At 38.0% G+C, this 13,187-nt stretch overlaps 1 protein-coding gene across 1 annotated transcript; it reads right to left on the reverse strand.

The window, feature by feature from the left end:
- Positions 1-5,661: 5,661 nt before the first annotated feature.
- Positions 5,662-10,864, reverse strand: LOC126550291 (silk gland factor 3-like). The gene has a single exon (XM_050201515.1). The coding sequence runs from the start codon at positions 10,164-10,166 to the stop codon at positions 8,847-8,849; it is 1,320 nt and encodes a 439-aa protein (XP_050057472.1). The 5' UTR covers positions 10,167-10,864; the 3' UTR covers positions 5,662-8,846.
- Between the last annotated feature and the right edge of the window lie 2,323 nt (positions 10,865-13,187).

The following is a 13,187-nucleotide window of genomic DNA, read 5'->3' on the forward strand; positions in this document are numbered from 1 at the left end:
TGTTTTTTTTTTACCGTATTTTTCTAGCGTTATGTTATTATTGTTTTCGTTTAACGCCCGGCAGAGTAAACATCGTTTTTTTCGACAACGATATATATCATCGCCGAGCGGACGTCACTGCAGCTGCAGCTCAGTCGGCTTTCTCGTCCCGGCGCTATAAGCCAGTGTCGCGCTAGCAAACACGCACTATAATAATATATATAATATACGTATTACGAACAGTTTTTTCTCATTCCGTCCCTCGTTGGGTCCACTCTCGGCCGAAAAAAGACTTATGATCTCACCACCGTTGCGTGATGTACACATTCCAACATGCGTATCGTCGTGACATCCGTCTCTACTGTATAATCCGTCACAACTCTTCTACACACGGTTATGACATACCTAATGCATATAAATTGTACATTACGACAACGACGAATAGATCGATTATTTTAATTTTTTTATTTTGATGGCATAACACAACAATCGATTACAGAAGTAATTTAAAAATCAATTTTAATTATAACGATAAATATATAATATACAATAATTTTATTAGCGACCTTGTGTCGACTTGATGAATATGAAACATATTATATAATGTATTATTATATCAATGTTAGATGACCGAGGAAATGAGCCCCACTCCCACTGCACATACGTACACAAAGTATTTACCTATTATGCATCGCATTGCACTCTTTGGATAAAAGCGTGGTGGTCCACTCTGCAATGTACTATGATGAGTATATACGTGACAATCGCCTAAAAACGATAATTTGGTTATGCCGGTCGATCACAACTGTCAGCATGTTATTAATAAATTATTGTACCTATTTGTCATTCCTGTGGAGAACAACGATGCATGTTATATGTACTATGTAATATACATTTTATATAAAAATAACTGCTAAGTAGATATTTTTAAGCAGAACTGCTACGATGATTAGGTGATCTGAATGTTTTTTACATTCACAGGTTATACGAGTATTTATTCATTATTTGACAGTCGTAAAAATATTCATTGTATTTTAAACTTTCAGATGTGTTCAATGTTCATTGTCAATATTAATTTTGATACTCATAAATGATATATAAACCGTATGTGAGTCATGAATCGTACGTACAACCATTCAATGATCATTCAAGTATATGATGTATCAAATATACCTATAGCTTAATCTAAATCGGTATGCAACTTTAATATGACAACAGTTAAAACCATTATTAATATTAAACATTATTTAATCATTGAGTACCTAAACCTAAATAAACGTGTTAGGTAACGATAATCGTTTGTTCAGATTTATTGTGAATAACGAATTTCAATGTGTCTAAAAATGGTATTGTGATAAAAAGGTCAAAAATCACCAGTGTAGATCGAATTTGAGTGTCTCAAAGTTTTAAAATGAAAATCTAATATTGTCGCGTACCATATTATACAAATAGACATGTCATCATATCATAATATATTATTATTCGTTCAGTCGATTTGAATTGACGTCGTAATTGTGGTCCGGTATACCTTCATGTCAACTCACTTTAGGAGTTACTGAACTAGTAGAAATAGCTACATTATACATATTACCTGGTGTCAAGTACCATTGACAATACACTTGTTATTTTAGGTCCGATTCGGCACTCCGAAAGACGCAAACCCATTATAAATGCATTATGATCATAATATATAATGCATAATATCATTATTATTGTGGTGTACTTACGCGGACGTGTGAAATATTTCACGATAACGGGTTCACAGATAGCCGACAATCCGTACAATAATGCGTCAGCTGCACATCGTCAGTGGTCGAAAATCCTTTTTGTCTGTGTACAGCGCTGGTTATGAGGACGGATAAAGGAATATAATATTCATTACTACAATATGTACACTTTACTCGTCCGTGAAAAGACCGTTTCTGTGTTATAAGAACGATCGACCGTATTTATTGTGACCTGTCAAGTATATATATATATATATATATATATTACAAGACCTACAATTTCCACCAACGCTTGTATATATGTATACATGGTATGACGCGATGACGACCCTTGGTCACGATATATATAATATAAAGGTATACTTTATATGTATTATATAATACCTCGCCCGAAGGACCTCGGTCATGTCATGGTATGTGTGTGTGTGTGTGTGTGTGTATAATATAATCCGACACATTTTTGAAAGAAAAATAATAAATCCTCGGGCGGAGAGACGCACGACAATAATAATAGTAATAATAACGCGGGTTTTATGGGTATACATATTAACGGGTCGTGGAAAGAAAATAAAAACGTCGATCTCGACACACGTTCATCCTAAGTGCACCGCTGCGGTGAGTATATTATATATATTAAAAATCGGTTGTATTATAATACATAAATCGATCGATAACTGTATTTTATAACAATCGATGTATTATCCTGCACGGTATGCAGTCGATCTGCAGAAAATGAGTGCGGCGGTTCCAGAAATGTTGTTATTCCGCGCGGTGGTAAGTTGATTGAAAACTTGAAATTATAAATAATAATTTAATATATGATACAGCGTACACGGAGAAATAGTGGTTGTAGGCGTGTGGATTAATTCATTCATAAGCACAATAAGTTTCTGATTATTGCACTAAAAACTTCGTCTAATGAACTATAGTGTAATAAACCGCTGGCTATATTGATTGACGCCAACTCAAAAACATACCCTCTTCTCAACAAAACGTAGGTATACATCAAAATTTTAGTTTTATTATGGATGTTGTATAGATTATAAACTAATGTTGATTTTATTTGGAGTTAGAACTTTTGTATGAAAATAATATTATATTTATTTTGTTAAAACTTATTACTAATTCATTTATATATTTATAATTTTTTTTTCTTGACTAAAACTTATACTTCGGAATAAAATGTATAGCTTACCTATATCAAACGGTCACAATTTGCTGAACTGGTTACTTAAAATGTAGTATAATATTTATATTGTTATTTAAATTTCGATAATTTATTATTTGCTATAGATTTTTTCAATGTTCAACCTACTTAGACATTGTTGTATTATTATGATGGTCAATGTGTATAATATATAACTGATAGATAGGTTATGAACTGTAATAATAAAATGTGCAATATTTCAAAATTATCATTTCAATCAAAATTTGAAATTCCCCATCATCGGTAATCATCAATGCCAATATAATAATACAGGTAATACGATGTGGCAGTAAAAGTGAAAATCGGCCTATAAAGTATGAGTGGCTTGATTGACAGAGCCATTCCGCCCCTGCCGTAGTCGATCACTTCGAGTCGGACGAAGCGGGTGACGGGTTTGGACCCATACGTCGCGAGCGGCGAAAGGATCGGATACCTAAACATATATAGAGATCCGATGCAGTTTATAGGTTTCGTGCGAAGCATTTCTTCGAGGCCCAGACGCACATTTTATATAATACATCATATATAGGTACACATTTGTAAAACGGCCCGCCGTGCCATCATCGAGAGGTACCTTTATACACGGATCAGCTGTATAAGTGCGATAGGTCCCTCCCACGCATGATGTATAGTAGTATATAATAATATTATCATAAATACGGCGTCGGGATCGATTGGAATCTTCGGCTTACGCGTCAAAACCACAATCGTTATATTTATTTATGTTACACCGGTGACGGAGACGTGCGGCGAAAACGTACCCTTAATGACGACGTGTCATCGTGAGCTGCATACGACGATCATAAATGGTACGACGCGTAGGTATAATATATATATTATAGTTTTACGCTCTTGCGTGCAATCACTGCAATATAATATACAACAATAATATGTGGGTAAAGCTAAATCGTACCTATTATAATAATATAAACGCCGCGATACGACTATCGATCAAAAAAAAAAATATATAAACCTCTAAACGGACTAAATCTCGGCGTTAAAACGTTTACCTATAACATAATAAGTGTATCGAGCGATCGATTGGTGTGTGCACAATGATAAATCGGTAGGAGCGACAGCTGCAGCGCGCGTAGGGTGGATCTATCGTGATTATATAGCATATACGACTTTTATATAATAATACGACATTGCGGTTATTATAGGTGGGCGCAAACCTCACACACGTCACCAAAATGACAAAATGCATAATATATCGATTAAGAATGATTTTGCGGTAGGTGTTCGAAAATTCGGAACAACCATCGTAGTAATTGCGGTAAGGGTATACAAATATGTACGGCGTTCGTATAATATTCGTATATATAATACGTATGTGTATGCATCATATGCGGTAATATATGATTATATCCTATCCGTTCCTGAAAAAATATGACGTGTTGTCTGCATGTTTGCAATGCTTCTGATTTAGTTTGGGTGGTCGCTGAAACTATAGTTGTCCGTGTTATACATCACAGTCTGTAAGTCATTTATACACCATCACTGCACCTATATGTATATATAAATACTATATACGTTACGATGCCCCTGCAATACGCGTGTAATGTGTCAGATATTCGGGTTAGAGTATTACTAACGAATATAATATGGGCCGACTTGCGGTTGTTGGGGGGGGGGGGGGTAGGAATTCTATACGATCTTTGTAGACAATAATAATATATAATAGCCTGTAAATTTGGGGCAGGGGTTAACATCTAGAGACAATACAGGAACTATTTCATAGTTAACCGTTTTATGGAAGCATATATAGTTTTATATTATTATTAAATAATAATAATAGTATAATACGGTGGTGTTACTACTTAGTCCTTAATCTAGCTTATTATTGACAACAATATAGACAAATTACCGTAAAGACGAATAATTGAATTGTTGTAAGGAAAAAACCCATTTGTATCCTTTGTCCTTTGAGTCTCTTAGGTCTAAGAGTGGTAGCAGTAAATTTAAATAAAATACAATGTAAGAATTGTATTAAAATAAAAATAAAAACCAATCAGTAAAGTCCTCTGCAGTAGTATGTGACAACATCATTTAATCCTTAAGTACTTCGATGGCACATCAAACATCACTGCCGCCGCTGCTGTTGCTGCAACGGTTTGACAAAACCGTTCGACCGAATTCGAGACCAACAATACAGTATTATCACGATCAATTGATCAACAATGATCGTGCATCGTCATTGTTGGTCCGCGGCTACTAGCAAGTCGTTTACGTCGTATTGCAATGTATAACGTATATTGTATTATTGCTATTATCGTACTTGCATCACGTATTTATGCACACTTGCACGTAATACGTACCGATCTATATATAGGTGAATCGTCGTATTTAACCAAATAACCATAAGTATAAGATAGAAGTTTTTTTTAGACCATAAAGGGAACGAACGTGCGTCGACGGAATGACATCAGTGAGCGCATTATATAGGTATGTATAATATTGCATATTATGTAGTATAGTTTTAGGCATGAATGCAATTCACATATATATATATATATATATAATACATAAACACAACTTTTCATAAAAAATTCTTTTGGTTTTTCTGTTTTCAAATTTTTATTTCAAATCGTTTTTATATCCCATTTTTTTTTATACAACACATATAAATTTAATAAATAAAAAAAAACATCAACAGATAATGTTTTTTTGACTTAATTCCACAATTGTTTTTTTTTTAAATTTATTTTTTATTAAAAACATAATATTATATATACGAACAAACAAAAATTACACGTTCCAAAAGTGTATTTTATTATTTTCTCTATATATTTCGTGAATGATAATATATTCATCTAACTACACAGTTTTATTTACACATCTATTTTCGTATTTACAAAAAAGATCTTGTACCTTAATTTACTTTTTTTGTTATCGGCTAAATGTATACATGTATGCGTGTATTTTATATTACGAATATTATTTTCCCGTCTTTTCTTTCCTTTTCTTTTTAAAAATAAATAATAAAAATAAAAATAATAATAATATTAATATAATACATACATAAAATATATATTATATATCAATCATATTATGTTCAAATTAACGACTAATTGAGTGTTTTTTAAAAGAAACATTTTTTTTACTAGGTTTAACAAATTTGACATTTTTATCGATAAACACTTGAGGGTGTATTATATATATATATAATATATATATATTATATTTTAGAAATATGCGATTATTAAAACTAAAAATAAATCATTAAAAATAACAAAAAAAAAATTATAATAATAATAATAAATTATAATCAAAAAATGAGATAAAAGCATATACACACACCTACGACACAATAATATACATTATTACATTATGTGCGTACGTATATAGGTATATATATACACTTATAATAATAGTAATAATAATATTTTTCGATAAATTCGTTACAAAATACAAAAGCGCGGCGGAAACACATCCGTATAAATATAATATAATGTATAATATAATATATGGTTCGTAATAGCTATTATATTATACATATTGGTGAAACACTGTGTACCTAACATATACAATATATTTGGTCGTTTCGCTCAAATTTGTGTCTGTGTATAATATCTTATTATAATTATTATAGTAACACTTTATTATACATTATTATTATACCTCGCTGCAGCACATATACATACACACAAGTTTTATTTTTATACAATATATTATATATATTATGTAATAGAATAGAAATTTATTTTCAGAGTTTAAATTTATTATTATTGTTTATAAAGGTAGGTAAAAGAGATGGTATATGGTGGTGGCGGCGGCTGGTTGATTTATTCCGATAATATGGTATTTTATAATATTTTTGTATATATATACTTGGGCCGATAATATATTTAGAGGGTGATCGTAAAAATATGAACAAGAAAAAGAAGAATAAGTATAGGAAAAAAGCGTCGTATACGCACTTGCACACATACACACGAAATATATGTCGGCGGGTATGATGTACGCGTATTCGTGTACACAATATATATATATTATATTATATACTCTACCAACCGGGTTATGTATATATATATTATTATTATATTTTCGGGGTAATTTTATTATTACCTTTTTTGGTTTTTTTTTTTTTTCATCCGTCACATAAATCACGAATAAAAAGGAGTGAGCGAGAGAACGAGAAGCCGTGCGGGAGAAAAAAAATATGGACAAAAATTATGAATCGTTCGAAACGAACCGGTTTTCGTATATTACTATAGGAATATACATCGTATACATAGCTAGACGTATATAATAATAATATATAGTATAATATTTTATTTATATTTCGTATAATGTGCGTGTGGTGTGCAGGTACATTGTCGCGGTACGAGACGCGCCGGCAGATGGACCGAAAAGATTTTACAAGTACACAAGCTACCCCATTTCTATCTTTGGGAGAGTCTACACCACACGTATAAGTGTATTTATTGTGCTCGGTGTATATTATAATATTATAATAGAAGTACACACGACGAACAAGTGTTCCGTGCTGGCAATCTGTGCAGTCTGCGAGGAACGTAGAAAGAACGATTTACAAAACTGCAAGAAAATATTATTTATAGGGTTTTTTTTTTCATTTTAATTTATCGTTTATCATTAATTGTATAAGTATACACCCGTTGAGATCGGTTATTATCAAGTGCGGTTGGGGAGTCGTGACCACAGTACCTCGCGCGGTTGGAGCGTGACTATATAGGATAATGCGCGGAAAACTTTTAGAAAATCGAGAACATTTTTATGTTATTATGTTTTCGGAATATTCATCAACTTTGACCACTGTTCGGGTGTATTCAGCAGTTGTGTGCGCTAACGTAGGTATTTATTGTACGAATAAAACAGAAATATTAATATTATAATAGCTAACAGTACCTGGACCTCATGTGTGGGAGTGTATGTGTGTACGTACATGGCTGCGAAGTTATACTCGTCCGGGGGAGATAATTAAGACGGAAAATAAAACAAACTTTAAAGAAATATCGATTTATATCACAGTGCGATAGAAGAGTCGATTGATGGCTCGTCCGTCCTTTACTTGCCGCGATGACTTCCCGTGCTTTCTTGCCGCGATGACTGTCGTGCCCGCCGCGGTGACTTCTCGTACTTGCCGCGGTGACTTCTCGTACTTGCCGCAATGATGTCTTCCGCAAACGATTTCCTGCTCGGTCGTGAAGCCTTCTCGCCGTCGTCTTGTACAAATAACACGATTTGCGGCCGATCGATGGTCTTCGTAGTAATTATTATCATCATCATCTTCATTATCATTATTGATTATTATTATATCATCGACATCATTTTATCGTTATACCGTACGCGTATATAATAACAATTATTATATACACAAATATTATATATTTAATAACGATTGGAAAAATTAATAATAATAATTATAATAATATTTACGGAAAATATATTTTCATATATATAATAATGCGCTTCGTCCGTCGTGCAGTTTACGGCGAGCACTACTCTTTTTTTTTTTAATATTATAATACAGAAATATCGTATTTATATCATCATCAATACGCATATTATACGATCCGCGTTTGTAAGTTTATATTTATATTTTTTATTTATATTTATATATATATATTTTTTTATGTATAGTCGAATTGGTAATATATAATTTTAATGTCATCGCGGTGCAACGCACACATTGCGGACTTGCGGTCACGTGAATGGTCTCCAAAATCATATAATCTATATATAATATATGTATATAATTACACCGAGAAAACCACTCACACGCGTCCTGCAAATGATGCTGCTGTGCGACGTACACGTCATTTATATATTTTTTTTAAATCGCCCTCAGCGAGACGTTGTTCGAAACAGTAAACAACAGTACTCTACTACGTGCATTCCTGGTGCTGCTGCTGATGTTGCTGCATCTTAGCCAGGTGCCGTGAGTACTCAACGTCCCACTGGGCGAAACGTTAATGAGCCGCAAGCGACTGATGGTTGCCGATCGGCGAGAGCATCGGCGGGCTGTGCGAGTGCGAGTGCGGTCCCATCGGCGAGCCGTGCATCACGTGGTCCTGATGGTGGTACGCTTGGTGCAGGCCCCCGTGGCCCATCGGGCCGCCGCCTCCGCCGCCCAGGCCGCCGTCCATCATGCCGCCGTCCTGCGGGCCGCCCATGGTGTTCGGGGGCGTCATGCGCTTTTCCTTCTGCCTCCGGTTGCAGAACCACACGCGCACCACCTCCTTCTCCAGCTGCAGCGAGTCGGCCAGCGACGTGATCTCTTGCGCGGACGGTTTGGGCTGCTTGTGGAAGTGCTGCTCCAGGGCCCCCTTGACGGACACCTCGATGCTGGTGCGCTTCTTGCGCTTGCGACCCTGCGCCGCGATCTTGTCGATGCTGGTCGGCGAGCCCGTCGTCGAGTCGGCCTCCTCCAGCCACTTTTGCAGCAGCGGCTTGAGCTTGCACATGTTCTTGAACGACAGCTGCAGCGCCTCGAACCGGCATATGGTGGTCTGCGAGAACACGTTACCGTAGAGCGTGCCCAACGCCAGGCCGACGTCGGCCTGCGTGAAGCCCAGCTTGATCCGGCGCTGCTTGAACTGTTTGGCGAACGCCTCGAGGTCGTCGGACGTGGGAGCGTCCTCTTCGCCGCCGGGCGACTGCGGGTCGTGTTGTTGCGGGTACGACGGGCTGTGGCCGTGCATCTGGACGGCCGGGTGCGTGTGGCCCAGCATGCCGTTCATCACGTGGTACGCGCCGTGGTGGCCGAGCTGCGGCGACCCGGACCCGCTGCCGTTGTAGTGGCCGGCCGAGACGACCGGCGGCGGCGGTCCCGTGTGCCAGGTCTGCGCGCCACCGCCGCCGCCTCCGCCACCGCCGCCACCGCCGCCGCCGCCGGTCACGGCTCGCATGTCTGGCGGCGGTTTGATGTCCAGTCCCTGGTGCGGGTGGTGCGGATGGTGCGGATGGTGTTGGTGCATGCTCATGGACGCGGCCCACGGGTCCACCCAACTGGCCGCGGCCGACAGCGACACCGGCGACGGGGACGTAGGAACTTGATGGTGATGGTGGTGGTGATGGTGATGTTGCCCGGGCGGCATGTATTTCAGCTCGCCGGCCGGGTGGTCTTGACCGTTGCCGCCACGGGGCGACGGCGACGGCTGCTGGTACGGTCCTCCGGGCTGGTTGACCACCGACATGCCTCCCATGCCGTCCAGGTCACCGGAGCCGGGGCCGCCGCCGCCACCGCCGCCGCCGCCACCGCTGCCCACCGGCAGGTACGTGGTGGCCATCACCCGCGCTTTCCAATCACATTCAACCGACGCGCCCCGAACACTGCGCGGGTAAATCGTTAGGTCCGTAATTGCGAACGATTTTCGTGCACCGGTCTATGAAGAAAAAAAAATATTCACTGTTGCACCGCACGCGAGTGCGGTGGGTACGCGCGGCGCGCGCGCACTTTGTCCGCGCGACAACGACGTCCTCGGCGACGTGCGATTTTTTTTTTTATTTTATAATAATAAAATAAAATATCTAATAATCGACGATATTTTGTATTTATCGCTCGGTGGTGGTTTTCACCGCTAAACCGCTACGAGAAAAATCCTTATCGCGACGCGTCGCGCTGTCTCATCGGTAGTGTACAACTCACGAGCAGAGAGAAAAACGCAAAAAGCGGAATAAACTTAAAAACGATAAAAAAAAAAAAAAATATATAATTAATAATAATTAAAACGACGGTGAACGGACAGTATATAATTATTATAAATCACGATCGTATCGTACACGTCTTGCGACCACCGAATAAATATTGTACCAACGACGCCGCAGTATCATAGGTAAGTGTGCGGCGGTATGATAATAATATAATGTTCGGTGACGGTCTGAGAGAAAAAAAAATCACACAAGTCACACACACGCGCGTAAACCGTTCACATAGCGACCGGCGCGCAGTACGTATACGGACTGATCGGCGGCGAAGGTCCGCAGAGAGCGGCTGCCGGCGCGCGCGAGGTGGCGTTCCGGCGGCACGGTCGCGAGTCGGTGGTGGGGATGGGGGGCGCGAGCGAGAGACCGCGACCGGCGGGAGCGAGACCCACAGCGCGGCGGGGACCGCGGTACGCGCGCCGCGGCGTTTCCCCCGCCGCCGTCTGAGCGTGCACGCCCAGGCCGTGCCGGTTGGGCCCGGGCGCGCGGCGACGCCCCGCCCATCCGGGGACGGGCCCGGGTCAGCTGACGGCGGGGCGCCCCGGCGGCAAACGCAGTAGCCACGGCAACGGCATGTACTCTCTCTCGCACGGTCGTTCGTGTGCGTTCGTGCGCGCGCGTTACCGGCCGTCGTGTCGCGTCGACAGGGGCCGCCGCCGCCGCCGCCGAGAGACCGCGCCGTCGTCGGTCGTCGTCGTCCGTCGCTGTCGTCGTCTCGCCGCCGCCGCCGCCGCGCGCGCCGACGTAAATGGATACATTATCGCGACATTATCGTGCCGAACACCTACGGCCCCCGCCCGGCGCGTCTTCGCCCGAAAACAATCCACTCGCCAAATTGATTTCCAAAGGCCCTTTGCCCTACGATTTATACTCCCGCCCGCGCGATTCATGGCGCCCGTACATGCTTACGTTAATCTATAATACCATATTATATATAAATACGTAATTTATATTACCTATATACTATACGATGGTTTATACCTACTGCATTATTGGTATGTACCTGTAATAACCGATGTGTACTTATTATGGCAAAGACGCGACGATTGTTGCAGACGTATATCAAATCGCTGCACTTAGATGAGCATGCACCGGTATGATTGCAGGTTCTATATATTAGATATATACTTAATGTGCTTATATGACGTGTGGGTCCTGTTGCAATAGCTGCACCGTTCTAACACCCCTCAATTTTCAGTTTTTTTTTTTTTTATTATTCCACTTAAACCATAATGATATTTTCCTTGGCCCTAAAACTATAAAAGTATAAATATAGGTATGTTATATATAGGTATTTTTGAGTACGCTCAGCTGAATATGATTGATTTCTATACAGTTTTATTATATATAGGTTATATCATCCATATTTTGCTTCTATATACCTACTTACGTTTTGTATGTATATATGTACAGTGTACACCATATTACATATTTATTCTGTTTTTCAGTTATTTTTATTTTATATATTGTTACAAAACAGTAACTTCGATTTGTTATAAATATTATTACCTTTTATGAAAAACGAACAGATATATCCAATTAATATACCTAATATATAGGCATAATTAATAATATTTTTTCTGATATTGGTATTATAATAATATATCTAAGTGCGTGCTAACCGTGAAATTCACGCAATACTGCGAATTTAAAACCGTCAGACAGAATTCATGTACTTAACTATTATATATAATAGGTATATATTATGATATGTGTATATGTACAGCTTTAACTATGCGATACTTATATTGTATAGGACAATAATGAATTGTAGAGCCGATAGAATTTATTTACATGTAGGTACCTTTACTGTGTATTAGGTATACATAATATCCGGAACCTAATACATATGTGTGTGTGTGTTGTATGATTATAATATATTATACATATATAATATAGTGCAACACTTGCACAGTACGCTATTATGTTATTGTTTATATATAGCTATCAGGTATATATAGTTATATAGGTAACTCGTATGTTTATACTTAATATATACAAAAAGTCAAGGCTATATATAATATATATAGGTATTAATGAGCTAATATAATAACATTAAAATTAAGTTATTATATTTTTCGTCATATACCTAAGTGAGATATATAGGTAGATGTTATAGTTATAGGTATACCTACTGACTACTACCCATATAGTAATTATGGGTATATCACACATTATTACTATTTTTTTGGAATTTTTACTATATGCGACTAATATATTGATTAACCGACAACCGTTGCTTGAATTTTGATAGTTTTATTGTAAAATATAGGTAATAATAAAAAATAATTATTATAATGATGCTTATTGTGTGCACGTTCATCTATGTGTTTCGTAACGGTACCTATTTCTTTCACTGATTAAAAAGTTAAATCAAATTTATTTATTTTTTGATTACATTTTTTAAATTTTAATTTTTTAAGTCAATATTTATACTTAGTTAATTTTTAATAATTCATGAATCTTTAATCTATAACAACTTTATAAAAAATATAATATAATAGTTACCTTTTTAATAACTTATATATAGGTATAGATTAGGTTATGGTTATACGAGTTAAATAAATTGTTAACTTAAAAATGTAAAACTTTGCAAAAAGTTGCAT

The sequence above is a fragment of the Aphis gossypii genome, chromosome 1 (assembly GCF_020184175.1).
Source record: "Aphis gossypii isolate Hap1 chromosome 1, ASM2018417v2, whole genome shotgun sequence".
Lineage (NCBI taxonomy): Eukaryota > Metazoa > Arthropoda > Insecta > Hemiptera > Aphididae > Aphis > Aphis gossypii.

What these genes read in the sequence shown, in the direction of transcription:
- LOC126550291 (XM_050201515.1), bottom strand. Translation starts at nt 10,166, where the DNA reads ATGGCCACCACGTACCTGCCGGTGGGCAGCGGTGGCGGCGGCGGCGGT.